Here is a 25,435-nt window from a genome sequence, read left to right as displayed (position 1 = left end):
TCATAAGTAATTTTCAGTAGTCTCAAGTAGCTCCAGGGGCTTTAATTTAGTGTAGCGAAGAAGACTTTTTCTCTCTAATGGCTTCAGAGAGTCTATTTCCACTGTTTCTAATCACCAGTGTGTCAATGTAACACGTTTAGCACTAAAAAATGTTAAAGATAGCGAAGGCTGCATGATACCAATAGACCTCAGGCATGAGGATGCTGTAGTGAGGAGAGATGCTGGAGCACACATTCGTGATGTGGAAAGACTCAGAATGTGGCCTCCCATGTTCCTTTAAAGAGTAAATGTGTTTCAACTAACTGAAAGGTTTCCATGAAAATGTTTTATCAGTAAGATTTGAGTGTTGGAAACAGAAAGTGACTGCTTGTCGTAACAAAAATAATTACTGTTGGGAGAAAAAAGGAAAGAAGGAATATATTAATCAAAGTTGTTGATTTCAGTTTTTCTCTAAAAATTTCAGCTTTGAGAAAACAAAAATCCATTTTCATAATAACTAGTCATCGGTATAGCATTCTGTGATGTAATGTACATACTCTTCGTCTGTAAGGCCCAAGAATCCATTGATTCAACATAAACACTTCAATTACAGTCCCAGGAGCCTCTGTGCTGTGTTTATGAGAATTGCTACATAGCGGAGAGGTGGTGATAGAAATTAGAAGGTATAATTCTGGCACAGGAGATGCTAGCTGTGGCAAAATTCAAGTGGTTAAATGCATGCCTTGTTTTATTTGGTTTGACTCATACGTGTTTAGTCTTGATGGCATCCTAGATGAGACAGATTTTCTTTTAACAATAATATATATGCAGACAGAAATCAGTTCTTCATTTTCTTCAGATTGTGCTTTGCATCAGAAATCTGTTGGCAATCTCTGACTGAATCACAAGAAATGTGGAGAGGGATGTAGGAAGGACAGCAGAGGAAGATGTACAGAGGGTATTTCTTTGTGGGAAAAGCAGAGTGCCACAGAGCAGAGTTAGGAAGAATGAACAAAATGAAGGGCATTGTTTATGACAAGTTGGTCTTACAACATCATAAATAGGCAGTCTGGTTCTTCAACTTAAAAGCTGTCGAGGTTGCCATGTTTGGAAATGAAACTCTATATCCTTGCACTAAAAATGAAAATTAGTATGGGCCAGCTATGCAACACCTAAGGATTTAGGGTGATGTCTCAAAGATTTAAAAAATATTTCTGCAGTCAAGTGTCTGATTCCCATGGAAAATATTTTGTGAATTCCTGAAGTAATCTGTCTTAGCCCTGATAAGGCTAAATACTTTTCCAACACTAGTTCTGCATGACAGTTTTTAAGGAAATATAAATATAAAAACTTGGTCACTTTTATTTTTTAAAAATTTAACTAATGATTTCAGAATAGTCTTAGTGTTAAGTAGCTTTAATTATCTTTGGAATAATCAGCATTATATAGCACTATGACATCTAGAGGTGTGTTTTTCATTACTTTTAAAATCTTTTCTGATCAGGTTATATCCAAAAATGTGCGTTTTGGACCTGTCTTGGTCTTTTTGTAGTCGCTGAGTCCAGTCATAAATAACTACGAGGTTTCTGTTTGTGAACCACTACGTAGTCCTTTTATAACACTGACAATGGGAAGGGACGTATGTGTGACAGAAAGCTTACTGTGGACCGTTTCCAAATGAGATATGACATGGCACTATTCTCAGTTGCTGTAGTTTCAGATCCATTTCAAAGTAGAAGTAATGGCAGTTTGTTTTCAAATGTTTTACAGTTGAAGATAACAGCTTGTCTCAGAAGAAGAAGATAACGGTGGAAGATCTCTTCAGTGATGATTTCAAAATTCATGACCCAGAGGCTAAATGGATAACTGGTGAGTGAGGCATGAATGTGTCACAGAGGCTTGGCTTTGGTTTGCTTCCTCACTCCCTGGGCGTCGCTTTCTTTCTTACTTCTTTATTTCTCCTGTTCTGTATTTTGCTCCTGAAATTACAGAATCAAGGAGTGGTTGGGGTTGGAAGGGACCTCAAGACATCACATTGTCCAATTCCATGCTCAAACAGGGGCAGCTAGAGCTGGTTGCCCAGAACCATGCCCAAAAATTCAATCCTCAAATTCCTCTTCCAGCTTTCCTCCTGATAAATATGCAAACACCACTGCTCTGTTATTACATTTTTTTTATGTAAGGCTCTCCAGTGGGCTCAGAGCTAGGCATTGAAAACCACAGCCTTTGTCCCAAAGAGCTTCCTGCATTCAGTGGGTGACGTAGCACGCTTTGGAAGAAGTGGCTGGAGCACTATCAAGTCATTATTTTACTGTAAACAAAACTTCAGGTTTATATTTGCAGCAGAGAGATGAAGCATTGCTAAGCAACGGGCAAACAGTGGTCCAGCAGCAGCTGGGCTGGTGCTTGCACACAAGCCATGTGCTCTTTTTATCCTCTGCTGCCTTCTGTTTTCTAGTCAGGGGAAAACCAAATAATACTTGAATTAATGCACGTAGTATTTGCTGGAATAGAGCAGTTTTGGGGGATGTAGATTCCAGCTCTCAATAGAAATTGCTGCAGTCTGAACAAGCTTTGGCAAGAATAAAATGATTTGTGGTATGCCATTCATGTAGGTTCCAGTCCAACTTCTATTATAGCTGAAGTTATTAGTTTTTCTTTTGAATTTAATGGGGAACTGGATCGAATCCTTCCTTGTGTTTGGCTTTCCTTGTCTGTTATGCCCATTGGGAACAATTTTAACACCTGTAATGAAAAGAGAGAGTGTTAAAGGGTAGTGCTGAATTAACACGTTCTCCAGCTGCCCTCAGCACAGCTGGCTCTGACTTCTCCCACCAATTCAACTACAGGGGAAAGCAACTGCAGACGATACGCACCTTCACAAACACACCTGCCGATGGGCAGGAGCTCTTTTTCAGGGTAAGAACTCTGGGGCAATGGTGTTTTTGGTAACTACTCTCTGGGAACAAGGGTAGTGGAAATATTAGCTGCATTGCAATTTAGAATTATTTGTCTAGCATCCTTTTTAGCACTGATATCCCTAATGGCCCTAATGAAGGAACAGGTGCTTTATTGAGACCTTTACTGCTGTTTTATTTATCTGCTAGAATATGAGGGAATGATAATGAATTAAGTTTTTTGCAGGAACAGAGAATGAAGTATTGCCATGGAGCTATGTACAACACCCCCCCTCTAATGAGTGGGGGTCCACAAAACTGCAGTCTTCTGTGAAAAAAAGCAGTATTTCCCATGCTTTTCCAATTATGATCACATACTGGTGCCATATAAACTGTTAAGACTCCAATCTTGAATATTTTAAAATCCATCTCTGTCCTCCTACGTACTGTTACTGACCCCAGCGCAATTTAACATCAGTCTTGCCTAACCTGAAATTATTAAAATATTTCTGTGAAGGACAAAGCACAAAGTAGTATTATCATACATGCATAGATATGTTAGAAGGGTTTGTTCTGTTGCTGTGCTACTAATCCCACTGATACTGATAGAGAGATTTTATGAAGCCAATAGATATTCTGTAGATTTACCCAAGGGCAACTTTACATTTAAGGGCAAGACGCTAATCTGCAATGTCATTCATCCAAGGACCCAAAGCCATTTCACAACATTAGTTACTTTTCTGTATTATAGTTGCTTTTCACAGCTTTCTTTAGCTGTCTAAGTGGTGAAATCTTGATTAAGGTCCCTGATAAGGAAGATGAAAGACCAGTAGTGTGATTCCCAAGCACACATTGCTATTGGCCGCTTATTCTCAGTTTTTATAATGCAAATGAAAGACACTGAAAATGCCCAAGCCAAACTAATAAAACTTTGTATAACAAGAGTGCTGTAATGCCTTAGCAGAAAAATTGCATATTTAAAAATCGCATGTTTAAAATTCTGTGTCAACTACAAAATGAGTTGACGGTTGGTGAGGAATCCACACAATTGTTAAAATATAGGTAGCTGTTGTGTATCCTTCTTCCCATTCTTCTCCTATTAATTTTATAGCAAAACACCATGGTCATTCAGAGATCTGCAAAATTCAGTCCTCTTGGCTCTTTAGAGCTGTTTCCTTCCTTTCCCTTTCATTATTACAGAAGGTTGGAGTTTGGTAGCCTCGCCAAAGCAGCGTGTTGCATGTTTAGGAGTATGTGAATTATCTGGGGAATTTACTTCCAAAAGAGTTCAGTTAGAAAAATATCTGTGTTCTTCCCAGTGAGCGAGGGCCTGATTCAAACCTGAAGGAGCAAGGTCTTTCCTTTGACTTGAATGAGTCACTTAGAGCAAGTGTTAAAATTAAAATAAAAAAAAAATATGTCTACTCAGGTTGGCACTTAACAATATGCTGAAAGCTCACTGAAACTGATGGGACGAGCTGATGTTTAAGCATTTTTTTGATTTGCAGTGGGCAAGTGGAAAAATAATGTATTTCTGAACAATAGCTCTGTCATTCCATTGATTTTAAAGGAGCAAGGGGAAAAAAAGAAAGAAAAGAACCATTCTCCAAGCTGACATAACTACACGATTACAGGCTTTCTCGAAGTTTTCCATCGCAACTCATGGCTGGTTAGTGGATACGTTTGCATCTTTTTTATTGGAATTGCAATCCAATTTACTTTCATGAAGAGAGAGAAGTGCCAAAAATGGAACTTTGAACTTCTTACAATTTCTGTGATGCCGCTATAATTTCAAATTCCAGTTTGCATTTTTACCCAGTGGTTTAGGGAGAGTAATGAATACTTTGCTTAGTTAGCTGCTGTTTTCTACTGCCCTGACCATTGTCGTCATTGACACAGCTAAGAGCTCTCTGCGGGGGAGCAATGCATTCAGAGACCAGAACCGACTGCTCCAGAGTTTATTTCTGGTTCCACTTCCAGGGACTCCTGTCGCTTAGATTTGCCCTGCAGTGTAAGTAGATGCTGGATTTATTGTGAAGGTTTCACTCTTACGACAGCGTAGTATATAGCAGTATGGTATAGTACATATGGTATATTATAGTAGGTATAGTGTAGTACATAAAGTTTGAGATTGTGCTGGTGATCAAATGGCATCCGGGTGCCCTGCAGCCCAAGTGCAGAGACTCTGAGCTGCGCCTCTTTTCCAGCCCCATCCATCCCTTGCCTCTTCCTGTGCTCGTCTGCTCATAGCTCAGTGCATCGCATCCTGCGCCGGTCTATTACCATCCTCGATTGTGAACTTCCCTTTACTGTACAACTAATTATGTTGTCCATATGCTAAGCATGCATGTGAGCTCTAATTAGCAGCTCATTTCAAACTGTATATCTTAAATGTTATATTTGGACATTTCCTCATTTCCATATCATCCTCCAAACACCATCCAGAGTGTCCTGTGCTGGCCTTTTGTTAGTCCTCTCACAGATGACAGATGGCCCACTCATTAGTCTAGTCTCTAACTGCTCAGCAGCTCTGCTCTCAAGCTCCACATTACTTTGTAATTAGGCTTCAAAATTACTAGGCTTTTCCTGTAATTCCTCTCACACAGGATTTTAGCTCAGGTTTCTGAAAGGCTCAGTGGGATGCTGCAATGTTCCTGTAATGGTGGGCAAAAACCGGGATAAAGAAGGGTACCTGCATTTCATGCTGAAGAGCAGCTCAGTCAACTGATTTGTCCTGAAAACAATAATTTGTATACATTACCTGGACCTGGCCTGAGAAGCCGGTCGGGTTATGAGTGCTGTCTTTGTGGGACTACAGACCTGCCGTGTTTCCTATCAGATGTGAACCTGACCCCCTGTTCTTGGTTCCCTGCCCCTTTGCACCTCACAAGCACTCCTCCTTTTCACGGGGAGGCAGCATCATGCCCAATGTCCAAGTAAGCAGTAGAGCATGAATCGTGAACACCACTTGCGGAGACTTTGGCTTATCTTCTGTCTTTGTACTTAATGGCAAATACATTTAGCCCACACTGAAAGTGCTTGACTGCTGTTGTAGTTAGAAAAACATGATAGCAGGCTATAATATAGTGCCTGTGGTTATTGCAATTGATTGGATGCAATGTGCTGTCATAACTTACCTCCTGGAGGATGTTTTTCCAGCCTTGCTGTTGGCATCTTGCAGGACAGAGTGTATGTAGCAGTGGCTGCTGCCAGGATATCGGACTCTAAGTTAATGGCTGGAGGCTCCAACCAGGAGCGCATCTTCTTTGTGCTAGGCACTGGCCAGACACAGCGAGACAGTCCTTGCAGAGAGGTTGTAGCCACATGAAAAGAATAAAGGTTGAAATTAAGATGACAATATATTCAAGCAGCGAGGAGCACTGAGGCACAGGATGCCAAAGTACATGTTTGCGGTCATTGGAAGTTGACTAAAAAGAAATGTGATAATCAAGCCCTGCTCTCCAAAGTCCCTGCTCACTTGCTTTACCTGCAACACTCGAAAAATAGTATTTATTCTTATCCAAAGCGGAATAGTGGGTAAATCAGCAAAAGGCTCTGAATGGCATTTTCAGAAATGGCTCGGTTAGTTGGAAACCTGCCACTCAGTGGAAGCCAGAGCCACTGCACACCTAGTTTGCATCAGTGAATGGCAGCTAGGCTTTTATCTCAAAAGTCCTTCTGAAAAATGCCCTAATAACTAATATCTAAATATAATAGAGTAATTCTTATATCTTTGATACTGCAGCACATATATTTTATTGCATGTTTTACTAATAACATCATAGAATCTCTAGGCTCTTTTAAAGTCTAATACTGAATTTAATGACCTAGAACTAATAAGTTTTATTTACCATGGTGAAAAAAAAATCATTGTGTAGTAACTGAGGTAATTTATTTCCGTTTACCTTTAGTAATAATGCTCAGATCAACAATACTTGGATAGCCCAAATGCCCACAAGTCTATTCTGTGCAGCGTAAATCCATTGCACTGTATTGATAAAAGCGTTGATGCATTTCAAATGATGCAGATGCGTGCAGAGTAAATGAATTATTTATAGTTTGCTTTGCATAGATATTAAGAACTTTGTAAGTGCTAATATTTTTCACTGTGAAAAGGTTTGTGTTAAGGTGCTGCTTTGACAGCCCTGCGAGAGAGCTGGTACATGGTTAGCTGGAGTGCAGGCTTCTCTGGGCTGCTTGTCCATGGACCAAAAAATTGCCTGTTTCCAAACGACCACCTGAATCGTAAGGCAGCAGAATCCTTTTCCTTGGCAAGGTTGGGCTGTTGGCATGAGAGAAAAACTCATCCTTCTGTTTGTGATGAGAGGAACAAAGTCATCTTCCTGGGGCACTGCAGTTTGTGGTCTTGTCTCGTGTGTTTGTGGTCTGCATTAGGAAGCAGCTACACCCTTGAACCCAGGTGCTGCCAGATGAGGGCCACATGCTCGCCCCCAGTTCCCCTCTTACATTAAGTGAATGTAAGCTAGAAACTGCTCACAGGTGGTTTTGTTAGTGTAAATCTGGTGAAGGCATAAAGAAAATTGAGTTTCTCTATTGGGATATTTGCTTCGTTGCCCACCTTGCTAGACAGAGATACTAGTTAATTAAGTTCAATGTGTTTAAATATGTGTTAAAAAGGCTTAAGTGAATTGGTTTACTGGTCTTAATGGTTTAAAGAAAACTTGTCCCACTCCCAATTCTGGTGTGCCAAACCTCATATCCTATCTCATGGCAGCTTGGTTGTGCACTATCTTTGTGAGTGCTCTAGCTTTTCAAATGTTCTTGAAATATTTTCTAAGAGACACAGCAGGTTGCCTGGAGAACAGCACATTGGTTTGCGGTGTTTAAGGTTTCAGTGAACTTCCAGCTCCAATTGCAAAGAGCCCCACAAGCTCAAGGGGCTGTAAGGGCGTCCTTATGCTAGGGTAAAGACATGGCTCTAAAGGAAAATGCTATGTGGACCGAAGGAAAATACAGGGAAAGGACTGAAGGACTCTCTTCTGGTCTAGCACTTCATGGAAGCGTGTGGCAGCGCTGCTCGCACACCCCCATGTGGAGGTTTTGCTGGGGATGGCCTTCAGAAACACTCTGTTGTGATTCACGAAGACATGGATGCTAGTTAAATAAGCACACAGTGAACTTCTGGGTGGTGTTGGTGTCAGTGGAAGTGTCCATGTGCTTTAGAGACAGTTGGTTACTATTCTTAATCTTCTTAATCTAAACACTTTAATGAAGTGACATCCTATGTTGCCAAAGCAGAATGAAAAAGGGCTCATGCTCTGTTACAACTGCCACAATGAGAAAGAAGAGAGGGAAATGTTAAACTATTTGAACCACAGTTTTGATTTTAGACCCCATCGAGGATCATCTTTTTCAGAGATTTCTGCATATCTGTGCTCTGAAGTTGCCCTGCTCCTGCCTTTCAGCTGCTGGGCAATTGCCTAAGTTCAACAGTGACAGTAACCTGTTCACTAAAGACAGGAAACCTGGGAATTAATGGCTTTTTAACATAGTGTAATAGGCCATGGAGGAGACCATTTCTGCCATGTAGCTCTTTTGTTCATTACTGCTAGAGAGAATGAAATGAGAAATCAATTTGGCTTTTTTAAAAATTAATGCAGTCTGCAGGAGCAAGCTGGGGAGGAGCTGTGTACCTTGGCTTTAGTAGCACCTCCATGCCCGGCTTGTCTGCAGTGCTGGGGTGCTGGTGGGGCACACATGCTGCTGTTAGACTGAGAAAATCATTCTTTGGCGTGTACAGCAACTTCTGAATTTCGAAGGAGAAATGTCCTGGAGAAAGTCCTGTTTGTGAAATATGTCACGCCCTAGAAAGGAGAAGTAACATTGCAATGGTCAAATAGGGGGGTTTGTTTGTAGGTTTTTTGAGTAGTTTGATGTCTTGAGGAGGTCAAGATTCTCCTATGCCCCTAAACCTATATGTAGGAGCCTCCATAGGTAACCTAATACCTCCAAAGCCTGCTGAACTCTAACCATTGTGTGTTACTGACACCTGTTGAGCCTCTGAGCCAAACGTCCTCCTGAGGTACCAAAATAAGTGGCCTCAGACATTCAGTGTGATAGCTTTATATTTGTTACATCCCTGTACCATGTCAGGTTGAGTGAAGAGTCCAGCCCAGGGACAGGGCCGGTGGCATGAACGTCACCTGTGAGAAGTGTCGTGAAAGGGAACGAGTGATGAGGAGGCCATTGGCAGCGTGATGCTGCACAGGGAAGATGGGCTGCAGAGTCACTCGGGGGAGAAGCCCAGGCAAGTTGGGAGGATCCTGGTGGTGGGTGAGGAGGAGCAGGAGCTGGACTGGTGCAATGGGTGAAAATGAGCCTGGAAGTCAGTACTGTGGTATTGCCTGAGAAATGGCTTAATGGCCTAAGATGAAGAGCTGGAAAATACATTCAATTGCTAGGGTAATATCAAAGGGAACAATTAGTAAATCAAAGATACCTGGAAGAGGCAGGAGATGTCCTTGGACTTCACTTCTTGTCTGGGTTGTACTAACACCTGCTCCCAGTAACTGCCTAATTCTGTTCCCACTGATATTTTTAAAAAGAATAGGAAAAATAGACTTCCCTGCTGCAGGCAAAGTGATGGTCACACTCTTATACGTTGGACCAGCAAGCTGGTTCCCTATACATTTTAGAGCCATTGCCAAAACCAGATTCTCCATTTCCCTTTCAAGCCTGGCTCCACTAAAATTAGTGCTTTTCTCTCAAAGTAACTCTGAAGCAAGGTGGTGCCTCCTGCCATGGCTGTGTCTGCTAGTGAGGAGCAGCTTTGGGGAATAATTTAAAGCTGTAAGAGGTGTGAAAACTAGGACCACTTGGGCTCCTTTGTGCATTATACTTGTTTGCAGATTTGAGGTAAAAATTCATGGGAAGTAGGTAGAAGCTGCCCTCTTTGCTCCTCCCCATTGTCATGCTTTATGTTGCACCACGGTGCACAGCGGCGTTTCCCTGATCTATTGCTGGCGGCTACTGCAAAGCTGCTAAATACAGTGCTGGGTCCTTTTACCCTGCCAGCCAGGCAGACGTACTGCAACTGCACCCACTTCACAGGGGGGAGCCTTCTGATTAAAAAAAAGAGAACAGCAGGAATGGGAACGAGAAGGAAACCACATGCTGCCATGGGGAGCGGCCACATCCATGGGGGACTTTTGAAGATGCGGCTCACATCAGCGGTGTTTCTGCTGCTGGAAGAAAAGAAATGCACACGGCAGTTCTGCCTACGTGCTTAACAGTTTGAATCCAGTTAAAAAAGGATCTTGGTTTTTTCATCTTGTTCAAAGTGGTTTGAAATCAAAACGCCCTGCACTCCAAGCTGGAGGAAAGGCACTGGTTTTACAGGGGTTTAACTGGGAAAGGGATTAGGTGTTCTCTCAGTGGGTGTTAGTTAAAAATCCAGGTGAACAACTAGAGGTACAGTGTGACACCGCTAGATGTGCTTCCCCAGTGATGGAAATTGTCTTCGATAAGCCTGTAAAAGGATGGTCGTAATCGCAACCAAGCTGGTTGAATTTGTACTAAAATACAAGTTGTTGGGTTTTTTTCCTTTGCCTCTTCAGAGGGAGCACAACACCGAACAGAGAAGGGAACTAAGGCAAGCCATACATGGCTCTTGGGTGATGGAGCAAGCCAGAGGCAGCAGCGGGTGGTGGTCTTCTCCCATGCCCAGGAGGTCGGCAGCATCTCACCATGTGGAGCATTGCTTTGGGAGGGAGTGAGAAATATATTTCATTTAGATCCAGCACTGCTCAGAAAATCTGGGCAGATGAGTGGGGAATTCAGTTTTGAGCTGTAGGAAAGGAAGATCAAGAAAGGGTTTGTATGAACTTGCTGAAGGTTTTCCTAGCAGTCGGGCTGGTGGTAAGGGTGGAAAAGTTTTGGGAACTGAGTACCTAGAGGATGAGCGTCTAGGAAAAATCAGAGGGAAGAAATGAGGTGCATAATTGCAGGATATGTTGGGCAAGAAACACATTCAAAGGAGGACTGTATATGAATGATGGAGAAAGGAGAGCTCATCAGGGTGTTTGGGCCTCTTTTTAAGCAGCTGATCCCCATTATAACGTACTACTAATACCTTCAATACAAATTTCCAGAAAGGTTTATGTCTTTTGACACAGTCCATCTTCAGGTGCTCTCTATTCTGTAAGAGGTCAGCTTGCTTACCTTTTTTTTAAAAAAAAATTTTTCATTCTTCCCTGTTTAAATTTGATTCCTTGTTGAAGATTTTTACTTGGTGCAAAGCAAATTCTCCAACCTCAGTAGGTTTCCCTGAGCTTGCTCCGCTGGTCTTGGATGCTTGTCGAACATGGAGTGCTTACCAAGGATAATTAGAGCAGTATGTACTTTTCCACTTGTTCCTTTTAATGAACATTAAAGAAATATATGCTGAGATACCAGACAGGAAATACTGTATTTCTGGTGATAAAACTTTATATCAGGTATTTGTAATTGAAAATTTAGCAGGCAAAGATTTGCTTATCTAAGAAAGAGTCTCTGGTGAATTTAGATCTCCTGACTGTATTAAGCTGCTGAATGTACAAGAAGCAGTACTTTTTTTTTTCTTACAAGAAATAGTACCAGACATATAATTCATTAAAAGAAATTTAGAATGAGATAATTATCACTGATCAAAGGAATATAATTATACTTTAAAATGTAGATATACAAATCTCTTATCAATGAAAATTCAATTAAGAGCAGAAGAGACCAAAGCTTTGCCCAGCCCAAAATCCTGTTTCCAAGAGAAGCTATATGTGTGTGCACAAGGGTGAGTAAGGGCACGGCGAGTTTCATGCACTTTTTAGGTTAGGAAATCACCAGATCTCCTGTAGTTTCTCTATTTAGTAACCCCAAATGATTTCTAGTCACTTGCCAAGTGTCAGAGCCTCTTGCATCCATCATGTCCTTCATCAAGTAGTTTCACTGGCCTAAGACCTGTTGCATGAGGAACTGCTTCCTTTTGCTTACTTGGGAGCTTGCTCCTATTTGCTTTGCCTGATGGCCCTTAGATCAGTACCTTGGATCATCCTTGTCATTTTTTGAATGTTTTCCATCTCTAGGATATAATTTTAGAGAGGGTGGGGTGGGAACTATCCACAAGGATGACATGAGAGTATTGGAGTTGGCTTCTCAAATGTGTTCAAATGATTTTGAGTTTCATGGTACTTTAAGGCAAGTGCATACATGCAATATAATTTGTTTGACCCCAAAGAAAAGCCAAAAGATTTTTCACTTAGAGTTAAAATCTATAGGTCCCAGTACCAAGTTATACCACTGAGTGATTGCAATGCCATAAAATCGTGAATTTAATTCCCCAGTGGGACTTTCACAGCTTTACATGAAATCAGAACTGAGTCTATACACATGCCCTAGGTTTTAAAACTGATTACTGTGCTGACATCTCTTTCCATTGCCAGTAACAAGGAATAATCTCTGAAAGAAAATAAGGTGATCCTGTAAGTGATCCTGAGACAGAAGTGGCTATGCATGCTGAGAAAGAATCCCTGATTATCAGAGTATAACACCTCTTAAAAGCCACTTGTATTCTCATGGTAGCAGGCAAAGGACTCAAGGTAAGACAAGTGTGAAGAAATAAAAGAAGGAAAACAAAATGCAAGAAAAAAGGAGAGTGGGAAACAAATCCCTAGAACATTTGATTGATGGAGGAAAAGGGCTGAACATGTAACCAGGTTTGTGTAAGGCTGTGCAGGGAGTTTGCCTTCACAACACTGCCAGCTGGATATGATGCCAAATTTTCATTTTGCTACTTGACTTACAGTCCCAGCTTCTGGGGACAGGTGACTTACAAAAATACTTACTGTGATTCAAAAAAAGAATGAAATGAATCTTAAAATATTTAGTACTCAAAGGCATTATTCAAGTTATATCTAAATGGTCCTTCAAAAGCTAAACATATTTGGAAGGTAAATTAAAAAGATCCAATGTTTAATTTCATTAGACGGGATATTTTTAAAATATCAGGTTCTTTTGAAACCTTATGCCTGATTTGTCAGTGCTTAAAATTTGTAATAATTCACAAAATCTGGATAATCAGCTTCAAAGCATTTTCATTTCCAGGGAAGGCAGATTACAGTGGCATGGATGGAAAAAAGTAAAGTCTAGTAGAAAGGCGGTGGGAAATTCCAAAGTTCAAGCCCAGAAGTGAAAAAAAGTTTTAGCTCAGAAACAATTTCCAAAAAAAGGGCAAAATTTTGGATCTGCTACATAAATTATGATTATTTTGGTTTGCATTGCACTATGTAAAAAATCAACTGCACCTAGCAGGGGTGGTAAATCCAGAATTTCAAAGAGACTTTGGGCTCATTGCAGTTATGTTCAGTGTGGTCATTTATGCGGAGTTAGTCAGTCCAGGTGCTGCTTGGAAGTGTTGGCCTTGCCATGTGTGCACTGTAGGAATATCTGAATACCGTGGTACCTGTAGGTGGGCTGAGAAGAGCCGGCAAGACCTGGACAAACATATAAAATCCACCAATTCTGCCTGGACAAAGTGTCCAGAAGTTTTTCCAATAGTCTAATTTATTATCACTCTAATAAACACTTATTCTCTGCTCAGCAATCAATTTTCCTGTTTTCTAGTGGACAGGCACCCGTACCCGAAGCCTGCTGCTGCAGCTGGCGCTGGTTGCTCACCCAGCTGGCAGCATCAGCAGAGCGGAGCCAGCAGGGCCCGAGCTGGCCCATCCGCACTGTAATGGGATTAATGCACATATGCTGGGCCATGTGAAGTTGTTTTCACTGCTGTTTGTTATTGCTTCGGTTGATGGACTGACTCATTTTACAAGACATGTTTCTTGGAAGACTTGTGCATAGGCCAGAACCCTTATTATTAATTTGGAGATATCTTTCACTTCCTTATTCTCCTTCCCAGTGGAGTGTGGGCTGTGAGCTGTGACATAAAAAATGCCTTAAAGCCTTTTTTTTTGAATATCACCAGGAGTATATGTGTACGTATATTTGTTCCATGTGTTCCATATTTTCCTTTTTCCAGGTTTTAATTTCAGGGGCAGCATTTGTGAGGGTTTACTATTACCTTTTGCATTGAAGCATTTAGCTGATACCAAACTTGGTAGTACGCATAAGATATGACCTTAAAACAAACTAACCTTTAACATTTATTCTTTATTTCTTTTCTATTTTTAATGCCTCACAAAGGAAGATATTTTTATAAGTAGAACTATAATTATAATATTCTCGATTTTTTTCCCCCTAATGGGCACAGAATGGTGATTATGGCTAAATTATCAAGCCAGAATAGTATGAGCATGAAAAACATGAGAGGGTTTATTAGAATTCCATATTTTATACTTGCTTTCCTTCTCTTAGGGCAGGAATCTGAGAACATATAATCAATTTTCTGTTGCAGTCAACTTTCTTAAGGAAAACAATATTGGACTATATTCAGGAGAGAAAAATACTGAAAAAACCCATGGTTTTTATCCAGTTTGAGGGACATTATCACCTTGATCACTACAGTGAGTTTGGGTTGCTCTATCAAAAGAAAGATAGATTGTAGTGGGAATAGACATGGTCCAGAGAAGGATGATGCCAACTGCTGAAAGTTGTTCACCCATTGAGAACCCAATGAGTAAATATTCTTAGGCAAAAGGTTGACCAGGATTCAAGAAAGGACCAGGCATTCTTTTGGTGTAACCATTTTTCACCCATTGCACTTAAACCAGATGTTTGCACCAGCTCTCTTGCTTCAGCATCTGCATCAGCACTTTTGCTATCTCAGCGGCAAAACACTGCTGATTCAAGACCAACATCAGACAAGGCAGCGAATGATGCACGATGTCGATTCCTTGGCAGAGAGAGGGGTAGGAATAATAACAGGTGAAATAAGAAATTCAGGAATATTTTGTGGGATTTGGCACAGGGCTCCCGACAGGAGGTGGCCTGGTCATTGCAGGCAAACCTGTTTGAGATGTTAAGGGAAAACAATATTCTTAGCTGACACTAATTTTTGCATTCCCAATATGATGGGATTTTATGTATAATTGCAAACTGCTCCTCCTATTAGCAGTTCCCTTGTAGTTGGCTGCGGGGAGTCTCTGCTCCCCTCCAGGTGCTGTTCCTTGCCAGGTCATCTGCCCAGCATCACATTCAATTATTTATTAATGGTTCTTTGCAAGTTTTGAAAATGTTTCCATCGGCTCTGTAATACAGTGCCCTCTTGTGACCAGTCCAAAACCAGTAATCACACGCTGGTAAAGAAAATGTGTGGGATGGTGGATTTCATATCTTATCTGCCTCGATTTTCAAAAGCCTGAAGTCAAGGTGATGGCCATGGCTCTGCCAGACTCCTCCTACAGTTGGACTTCAGCGCAGTTATACTTCCCCAGACACATCTGAAATGACAGAATAGCAAAAAAGGATCGTGAAATAGCGCATACAAAGATTACAACTTTATCCAGAGCTGTATACACAGAAAATTTGTTTGTTAATATACAAAGATCTCATTCAGTCTGTACTGAAATTTCTGTACTCTGCCCATGATAATAATAATGAAAAGGAAAAACAACCACTTTATATGTTCTTTCTCTCCATCATGGCCACTAACAAGTGTAATTTGATTGGGAGCAAAGAGAAGGAGGCAAAGAAATACACTGGGGAATTAAGAAAGCAAGCTGTGGGGTCACATTTTAATGAAAATTTATTCATGGATTCCTTTTTTTCTCCGTGTCAAATGAATTATTACTTTTATGTGTAACACTTTGGGTTATGCACTCCCCTGTGTGAAGCCGAACTAAAGGAGGCAGATAAGACACGGTGCATTTGGCAGAGAAGGGGAAGGTTGCCGAGTGGTGCTGCACTGACCTGGGGGACAACAAGGGAGTGCTTGGAGCAAGTGTACCTGCATGGGCCAGGCAAGGTGGGGACGACCAAGCAGGAATGGTACTTGGGCTCTCATATGAGCCAGCAACTACTATGGCGAAAGCCCTGAAGGTTTTATACTCCAGACGAAGTCTGTGCCGCTGTGTATTTGGGGCTGCGCCACCCGCGCCAGCCACATTACAGAGCTGGGACGAGCTGATGCCCACTACCTGTTGTCCGCACTTTGTTTTGCTCTTTAGATGTATGGTGAGACCATGAAGAAATAAGTGGGATGTGGATAAAGGCATCAGGGACTGTTTCCTGGGAAATTAGTCTTTTAGGGTTAAATTGCTTTTGGCCTGCACTGAATGTGGGAAGATTCTGGCGGGGAATCAAGGGGATGAGCGTAATCTGCTATCTCCAGCTGTCTGGACTCTGGTAATTCAGGGGTCATCAGCACTCTTTCTGCTATAATGTCTAGGGTTTGAAGAGCGCATGGCATAAACACAACTGAACAGGAAAAGAAGATGGCAGAGAATTTTTGAGGAAGATCTTTCCAGTCTGGAATATGCCAAAGTCAGCTCTGTGTGCTCCAAAGTCCCCACACTGCTGTCGGTCATTACAGAGAGATAAATTGAGGGCAGCAAGCAACAAGGTGTACATTTTTACTGTTGTTAGGATTTTGCAGCAGTTTTGTAATCAGGATGGTTTGCCCTAGATGGAGTCAAAATGGATTTACTCCAGAGAATTTACCATTCTTTTTCTTCCTAATTGTAGTGTCTCTTTTTTTCCTCCATGTGTTATAAAAGCAGGTAGAAGCAGGGAAGAGGAGTTATTTGAAGCTGAAACGAGTTATCTGTTTCTCACATGGACTTCAGTTTTTCATGCCTGTGCCACTAAGCCGTGATCTGAGCCTACACAGTTCCCAGATTGGGGCTCTTTGAAGCACAGTTCAGTCTTGCAAATGAGAGGCCGCAGCAGAATTGTACTTGGTTTCGAATTTGGGACTGAAATTTCAAAGGTGTGCTCTGCCTGGATTTCAGGCTTGATGCTGAGGTCTTCTCTCAACGAGATTGAATAAGCTTTTTTTTTTGAGTTTGGATCTTGAAAGATTTGGGATTACACTAAAAAGAGAAACAGACTGGCATTACTGATTTTTATAGTTTTAAGTTTTCCCAGGACTCAGGCTTCTTTGAGCTTTTGACAAGTTAATTTACAGGCCTGCTAGAGATGCACGTTGTTATGGGAATTTTCCTGAGCTATAATTGTGTTTTATTTTACTAGTACTACTGTGAAAGTGCTATATTGGTGCAGCAAGTGCAACTGCATTGAGGTGATGAGCAATTAAAACCACTTCTTGCATAATAAAGCACATTCTATCATGTTGCACTTACTTAATGTACCAGTGCAATGTGTTATACTGCATTTAGCTAAATTATGGTAAATCACCTATTTAAAGAAGTTTTCCTTTCAGCCTCTCCCATGAAAAAAAAAATGCTGGAAACAGTAAAAGGATAATGACCCATAATGCTAGAAAGATAAAAGTGGGATTTCAGTTGTCTACTGAAATTAAAGGCTGTAGCGATGTTGTTAAAAGCAAGCTGTTCTCCATCCCCTGTTGCTCCCTTGCATCAGCGTCACAAAATGTAACAGATCCTTACTTATTTCTACACAGCAGAGTAGCAAGACTGAAGAAAAAGGAGTTTCTGGTGGAGGGCAGGTGGACTGAAGAAAAAAACCAGGGGGCTGTGATGAGTTACAGGTTCCAAGGTCTATGAGGACCTGAGGACCAGTTCTCACTAAGGGTGGGGTGAAGCTGTGGGCATGGAAATGCAGTTTTGTTGTTGTTCATAACTTGTGCTCCTTTCCTCCCTCTCTCTCTGTTATCCCCGGGCCAGCTTACTGCAGCACCAGGGGGCAGGGCATGGGAAGCCTTTCCTGCTTTTTCTTTCTGGGAAGCAACTCAGTATCAAAACAGGCTTGGCGTCTGCTTTGGGAAGAGAATGTCAGATTCCGTTGTTTCTGGGTACAAGCTATAAATATCAAATAGATGTGTTGCAGCGTGTCTTGAAAGAACAACAGATCATAGTATTAAATGCATCATCACAACAGTCGTCTTTTACACCTGAGTTTGGGATTGCATCTGTCTGGACACCTGAATAGGCTTCCATCAGGGGCTGATTGTGCTTTTATTTTGCGTTATCTTCTATGCGCTTAAGTTTTATAGCAGTTAGGGAGCTTGCATGGTCCTACCATTTGTTGAACATCAGTTCCCCGTGGTTTTCAGAAGAGTAAACCATACCTGCCCCAGGGAATGCAGGTCCCGGGGGGATCGCTCTCCTTGTCATGCAAAGGTATGTGACTCCAGTTAGGCAGGTATTGTCCTAAGTGGGTCAATAAACCCGCAGGCCTACTAAATAAGATACAATTTCCCCATTTATGAAAGCAAAGTAAACTAAGTGTTTCTCTAAGCCTGTTTGTGCTCATTCTTCCCCTGCTCATATAATGCTCAACCTTTTTCCTCCTTTTTGGTGCTTCTTGTTAACATTTGCTGTTTTTTTCTGACAGTTTTTATTTCCCCTGCGAATTTACCCTGTTCCGTCATTTTCCTCTCTGCTTCCATTATTTCCCAAAACCTTAGTCTCTCTCTCTCTCAAAACCAGTTTCTGAAGATAGCAGCCCTGTGCTTGTGCTGCATCTGGCAGGATTAAGGGGTTTTTTAAGGCCTTGGTCCCACGCGCAGCAGCCAGTTAACCTCAGTGTGTCCCATTCCCTCCCCTGTGTCACTCAGAAAGCCTTTTTTTACAGGAAATCCTAAGTCCCCCACAGTTTGCTTCCCATGAAGGCAGTTTGCTTGCGCAAGCTGTGTGGATGATTGTACTTAACGTATATGCCTGGTGCTTTGCCTGGCTCTGATGATGTGCTCGCTGCACATGGGCCGCTTGCGGGTGCGATGCCCGCAGCAGCGAACACCTCCCGCTGCTGAGCCCACAGCCTGCCCGAGTACCCGGCTCAGTCATGACACAGTTCCCACAGAGACATACTGTATTTCAGTGTAAACTAGCAGCCTCCCCTGATCCTGCAAATGTGGGTAATCACTATAAGCTGGTATTTTATTTCCATGTGCCTCAGGTCTGCTGTGGATAGTCCGGGTTTACTTTCTCCAGCCGGACCCTTCCCCTTGACTCCAGTGTGCGTGAGTGCTGGGGTGAGGGCTGTGAGATGCCCAAGCCCACCCGAAGGGCACATCTACTCCTTTCCTCACCTCTGGTCTCCATCCACCATGCTGGGGCTCACCTGGCCCTTCAGAAAACTTGTTGGGATGCTAAACAAGTGGAAGATTTTTAAAATTTTAATTCTACTGCCTTATCCTCATAGATTTTTCTAAATGAAAATGATTGTAGTACATGTCGTTGCCAGTCTGAAAATACCATTTCTGTCTGAAAAAGCATCTGCCCTACTGTTGCAACCTTCCTGCCCATTATCTTGTTAGATGGTAAGTGTTAACCAGTTGTGTCCGATCAATACCTGCTTGGGAGGACTCCAAGAAACCCTCGGCTGGTTCAGATGCTGCTGTCACTTCAGCAGAGGGGGGCTCAGCCAGGCTGACTGGGGAGTGATGCCCTGCAGCGCGGAGGGCAGTGCTGCAGGGCTGGTGGAAGGCTTGTCCTTCAGACCTAAGATAAAATTCTGAAGTCCTGACTGCATTGGGTCGTTAAACCCCCCACAACAGCTTTTCTTTCTGGAAGAGAGAGGGTGGTAACATCAGGCTCTTGACTTGTTTCCAGCTGCAGTAATTGGCTTCATCAGGTTGAACAGGATACCAAAGCTCAGAGGATTGTTTCAGGGTTTCTAACCCCACTGTAAAGCCCATCAGATGCAAACTGCCTGCCATCTGCCATGGGTCACACCCAAAGTCAGGTCTAGCAAGGACCTTCCTACAGCAGCATGGATGAGAAATAACAGAAGAGTGCCAGTCCTCCCTTGGTAGCCCCTTGACAATCGCTGTGCCAGCGCAGAGCTCCGTCCCAGCAGCCCGCGTGGCCCGGTGCAATGCGACCTCAGGCCCCGAGGAGCGATGCGGGCTCTCTCCTGCGAGGCCTGCTGCCATCTGCTCTCTTGACATGGAATAATTTTTTTGCCAACCTTGCTGGTCATGCTGGTATCTGGAGGCTCATTTTTCTGAAAGGTTCAGAACAACTTCAGGACTTAAATTTCCTTTACCCACCAATCTTCCTTAATCTTAGGGATTGAGAATGATAATTCCCTTGACGCTGACTTTCATCAGACTGAGACTCATTCAATTATCTTTCACGTCTGTTGATCTGAAACTACAGGACTTGAGAACTTGCCTTTTACTCTAAGTCTGTGGTTGTAAATGACTGGAGCTGTCCTAACAGTCCTGCTACTACTTTCTGCCTTTCACTAACTCTTACTGCTGACTTGCTACATGTGAATTTTATGACTTTTTATTCTCTGGTTTTCATTTGTCAGTTGCTAAACTGAAAAAAATCACAATTTCATTAAAAATATTTTTTTAAAGCTGGATTTAAATTCTTATTCCTTCTCCTATTTTATCACATAGTTCTGCTTTCTGCTTTCCATAATCTCTGACAAATAATGAAAATTCTCCTCAAAAGCATGTGGGTCCTCCTATTATCTTATAAACCCGTCTCTCATCTCTGATAGTGTGTACTTACTTAGTCTCATCTGAGAAGCTGTACAGCCATCAATTTGTGAGCACTGACACAAATGCAAGTCTGCATTCCTGTAGCTGGATGCAATTGCTTCAAATTCTTTGCCCGCCAGTGCTCAAACTTACTCCTTCTAGAAATGAAATTGTCCCAGACCTTCTTGTCCACTGTGATGAGCCATTTAGTCTGGTGCCCGGTAGGACACACAACAATGTAAAAAGAAGCGATGCTGGCTCAGGCAAGTGCTCCTCTAGCCCAGTGTTGGGACTCTAACCAGGGCAATAGCTGATGCTATGTTGGGCTTGAGCCTGGCCCCTTTTAGTGGTCCATAAAGAGGCAGCCCTGTACAGGGCTGTTAGATAGTATATCCTGCCTATTTCCTTTAATATCTATCAGTTTATCAGTTGTCCATGAATTTTTGTCCTCCCTTGTTTTATATCATGGCAAATGATCCGTGCTGTCTTGCTCTCTTGGTGGTGTCCAGCATTTTGTTGGCTGTTTAGGCTGCCTCTGCATATTGAGCTGATGATTTGGGGTCCTCAAATAATACCAGTGACAGCCTCATGATCTTTGTCCCGAGTTTCAGCTGCCAGTCCCAGGTTCAGCATCACGGCAGCACCCATGGGCAGGGTTCCAGAGACGCTATGCCTTTTCTGATGGTAAAACATTGGGAAGGGTTGGCCAAGTAGCATGCCTGAAAATACAAAACCTGCATTGGGGACGTAGTGCTTAATACAGTATTCTCTTAAAAGAAAGCCTGATATTTTGTCTTGTTTCATCCTAAACAAGAGGCAAGTGGGCAGAGCTGCAGGGCTAAGCAAACCCACGTGTGTGCTGCTCCTGGCAAGAGCTCAGTGACTGCAAGGGACACAATATCCCGTCTCTAGTTCTGTTTTCTCCACGTGCGTATTTCCTGACTGAATTTAAGAAAGGTGTGTGCAAAGAAGCTGGGGAACTCTGCCACTGCAAATATATCATTGGTCTTGGATTTCCTGATTTCATCTGTTCTGCTTAGCAGGTTTTTAAAAATTTCTGCCAAGGCTCCCCCATTCCTCTACACGGACTCTGTACAGCACCAAGGCTGCTCCGTTATTTCTAGTAATCATTGCTTTTTGTAATCAGTCATTTTTGTAAGCGTGACTACATGCCTCTGTCTACACTCACAGACACATAATGTATTTCACCAACCAGACAATTTCCTGGAAGTTGAAAGAGGAGGAGGAGTTGGCGAAGTGAACTCTGCTGTTGAAGAAATCCATTATGTAATGGAATAAATGGCTTTATGCCTGAAAGTTACAATTTTCAGCATCATTTGCACTGAACACCAGCCCCAAAGAAAGGCAGGTATAAAAAATGAGATGCAGTGATGACCTTTATCAGTTGTGGTGACAGCTATAAATCAGGCTGCAAATTCTCATCAGCTCGCTGGACAGAATTCATTACAGACAGAGGCTGCTGCATTGCTTTTTGTCTTTGACTGAGGTATGTCCTATTTAAATAAATGCTCTTGTACTAGAACAGATCACACATTTCAAAACAGAAGCCCAAGAATATTATTCATTGATTCTTTTGAGGACTAAGATAATACGACTTACAGACCAGCTAAATCTCACAGTGTTTTGCTTGGGATATAATGCAGATCAATTTGTTCTTCTCTTTAACAGACCAATTTTCTGTTCATTAATTCAGATGCTGTGTTGAAGGCTTGTATTGAATATAATAGCAAGATTTACAACCCTAACAAATCAGCACTTCTTCATTTCTTCTTCCTTATTCATACCAGATATACATGCAGCAGACTAGCACCTGCTTTTAAACTTGTTACACTTTAACAAATAATGGGAAAGTCTTTCATCTCCTACTTCCAACTATAGAGCAACTTTTATGGAATCATCTTGAAGTTTCACCCTTTATTAGAGTTATGGTTTTTTGGACCATAGAGAGCAGTAAAAGTTTAGTAGCAATGTCATTATGGGCAGTAACTTAACTTCCATCAGTTCATGCATTGCTCAAGAAACAGCTACCAAATATTAACAGCCCCACAGACTCATTAGATTAATAAGCTACTTCACCTGTGTAATGAACTTTGAGTGGAGTTTCATCACTGCTTTTTTCTGTAATTAGGAAATATCCTGAGAGGCTTAAAATTATGCAAATGCTTTGCTGGCCATATTTAAAATGTGATTTTTCTGTATAGAACTTAGTATGTAATCGGAAAACATTTTGTGCTGTTGACATAGGGTGATTATTAAAGCCATAATCTTTTTCAAAATGTCTGATAGGTAATATTCTGCCTTTCAGCTGAGTTGTTCTTGTTGTTTCTGGAACACCTGAAAATAAAAATTTGAACTGTGTACTTTCCTTGTACAACAAATGATGCTTCAACCTTAATGGCAAGGTGTGAAGGGAGCATTAACATCTTTTATGATATCACCTCCTAGACTGCTGACATACAGGCATTTCTTTAGTATTTGGACACAGAAGCTGCAAGTCGAAGTTGTAAATAAGTCGGTGCTGGGTCAGACCCCAGAGACTGTCCCTTCTGGTGTCTGGCCCAGGACAAGAGCAAATGCTTAGGGAAGATTTTAAAGAGTGGGTGAATTTCTCAAGGTGATAACTCAGGATATGCTTCTAGTCCCTCACAATCTCAGGTTCAAGGGCTTTCTGAAAAGCCTCTCCCCTCAAAATCTGTGATGGATTTTTCTTCCATTTTTCCGGTTCTTGTTTGGACCCAAATACAATCCTGGCACCCGCTCTACTGTGGGACTGTGGCTTCACAGCTTGTTTGCCTTTTGCGTGATGCAAAAATCACTTTTATTTGTCTTGAACCTGCCACTGCCTGATGTCATTTAATGCCTCCTAATATTTATTTTAGAGAAGGCAGAGAACAAGAATCCATTATTTGTCTTCTCCATGCTGCTTATGATTTTTTGACATCTGTCCTATTTTTGTTCAATCAGTTCTTTTCCAGGTTGAAGGCTCTTAGTTTATTCAGTCATAAATCATATGAAACAATATTTTAAAGTCCTGAATATAATCAGGCATGCTTACAAAAATGCCATGCCCTTGGACAACACTCCAGAACTAATGACAAAATTTTAATACTGTCAAATCCAAACAGAAACCCTCTTCAACTGCAAGTCTTAATCTAATTCAGTTCCTGCATTTTTTATTCAGGACTGAAGGTGATGATAAAATTTATTCCATAATTAAAAGAAAGAGTTGCTTTGAGAACTTTGCCTGTGAGCCTGAAGGGCTGCTGCTGTGGTTTGGACACAGAATCTTAGGTCTCTAAAATCTTGTTGTCTGGAGAGGATCATCTGTATTGCAGTGACAGTTTGGCCTCACAGAATCCGATTCATCCCGATCTCAGGAAAGATTTTTTTCTTCCCATGCTTCCATGTAAAACTGTGATATGTAGGAGATGACTGTTTTTACTGACAGTAATAAGTAGAGCGTAGAAGCTTTTCATCTGCGCTTTGAGAGCATTTCACAAAGATGGTCAATGACTGTAATGAAGATTGTCATCACCAGCTTAGAAAAAAAAGAAGACCGAAACATGGGTAAGGAAGGAGTATGCTAGGTTCGTACACCAAAGTTTTGAAAGAAACGGATCTCTGGACCCAGTGTTGTCTTCAGCAGGTTACCCCGAGCTGGGCAGTGGACAGTGGTTACAGTGAGTTGCGTCTGTGTTTTATGAATCCAGTAGGATTTAAACTCAGGTTTGACTCATCCGAGGACAACCCACAAGTAATGTTTAACCCTTGATATGTCCCTAACGCTTGTGGAATACACCATGGGAACCTCCCTGGGGTAGCCACAGTGAGGGTAGGCAATGAGGAATTGCTTCACTGGCTGAAACTGGAGGCAGAAGTTTGGTAGGATCCATCAGTTCTCAATCATAGTTTAACCAGGTTGCAAAGAAACAGTAACCCTTCTCCTGTGTCAAGAAATCTCCTGAGGCTTTTCATAGCAATGTGCTTGGGACTTGTGTTTTATATTTTATCTGTGGGGCAGTGCACATAAGCACTGATCAGGCTTGAACTTCAGCTTATGACAGCTGACAAGATCACAGCCCTTTATGCTGTAATGTTTCTTCAACCTGAACCTGTGACCTGCCACCAAACCCTCATTTGGAGTCTCTTTCATAAGTCTTCACCCGCCTTTCTGTCAAGTAGGTTTTGAGATTTGAGCTGGAGGCTGTCTCCCACCTGTGCAGCAGCTACTGCTGGGGATCCTCATCCAGATGTCCTGAGTGCTGGGGTAATCCCAAAGTGCAATAGGAACAAGCTGATTTGTCTTGTTCTATGTGAAAATGGCAATCTCTTCACATGCATTCCTTCTGGTATTAATTTGCAGGACAAAGGCAGAGCTGGAAGGTCTGCACAATACTAGGTTCAAGAATCTGCTTTGTTAAAGGGTGATTTGCCTTTACCTTTCAGTCACTTTCTAGGCATCTGGCTTATTAGACTCCCACAGAGACTGAGGATCTTGGAAACCTTTAAGTATAAGGAATGTTTTTTGACCTTGATTTTTTCTACACTAACAATATAGCAAGCCATGTATATACATTCAAACAGGTCAGCCTCTTGCATTCAGCTCTGGGAAAGTGTGGCAGAATAAATATATGGCGGAATAAATGTGTGGCAAACATTAACCATGTTGTTCAATGACTAACCTGGAAGCCACTTTAACATCACAGCAATGGCTGCGTTAATTAAAAAAAAAAAATTCTGTGTTCTTTACAGGGAAGTTCCCAGCAGTACTTTTGGTTCAAGCCCATAATTAGGTTCTACACAAGCAGACAATTTCAGATTTCCTTAATGTTCTTTTCTTTTCCTTCTTGCAGATAATGAATTCATTTATAGAAACCAGAATGGCACAGTGATTCTGAGGAATGTCGAAACTAACAATTCAACAATATTAATAGAAAACAAAAAAATTGTAAGTATTTTCTATAACGAGCAGAAGAATTTCACAGTTTTCTTGCAGCTGGATCAGTAAAGCAGAAAA

At 41.8% G+C, this 25,435-nt stretch overlaps 1 protein-coding gene across 4 annotated transcripts in view; it reads left to right on the top strand.

The window, feature by feature from the left end:
* Nucleotides 1-25,435, top strand: part of DPP6 (dipeptidyl peptidase like 6) — a 576,690-nt gene that overhangs the window by 396,222 nt on the left and 155,033 nt on the right. For all 4 annotated transcript variants that reach the window (XM_064445043.1, XM_064445042.1, XM_064445044.1 and 1 more), the window contains exons 3-4: nt 1,750-1,848; nt 25,272-25,366. In XM_064445043.1, coding sequence (XP_064301113.1) covers nt 1,750-1,848; nt 25,272-25,366 — 194 coding nt within the window. The remainder of the gene's footprint in view (nt 1-1,749; nt 1,849-25,271; nt 25,367-25,435) is intronic.

This window comes from Phalacrocorax carbo, chromosome 2, assembly GCF_963921805.1.
Source record: "Phalacrocorax carbo chromosome 2, bPhaCar2.1, whole genome shotgun sequence".
NCBI lineage: Eukaryota > Metazoa > Chordata > Aves > Suliformes > Phalacrocoracidae > Phalacrocorax > Phalacrocorax carbo.
Note: the sequence above shows the minus strand (reverse complement) of the source record. Positions and strands in the feature narration are given on the sequence as shown.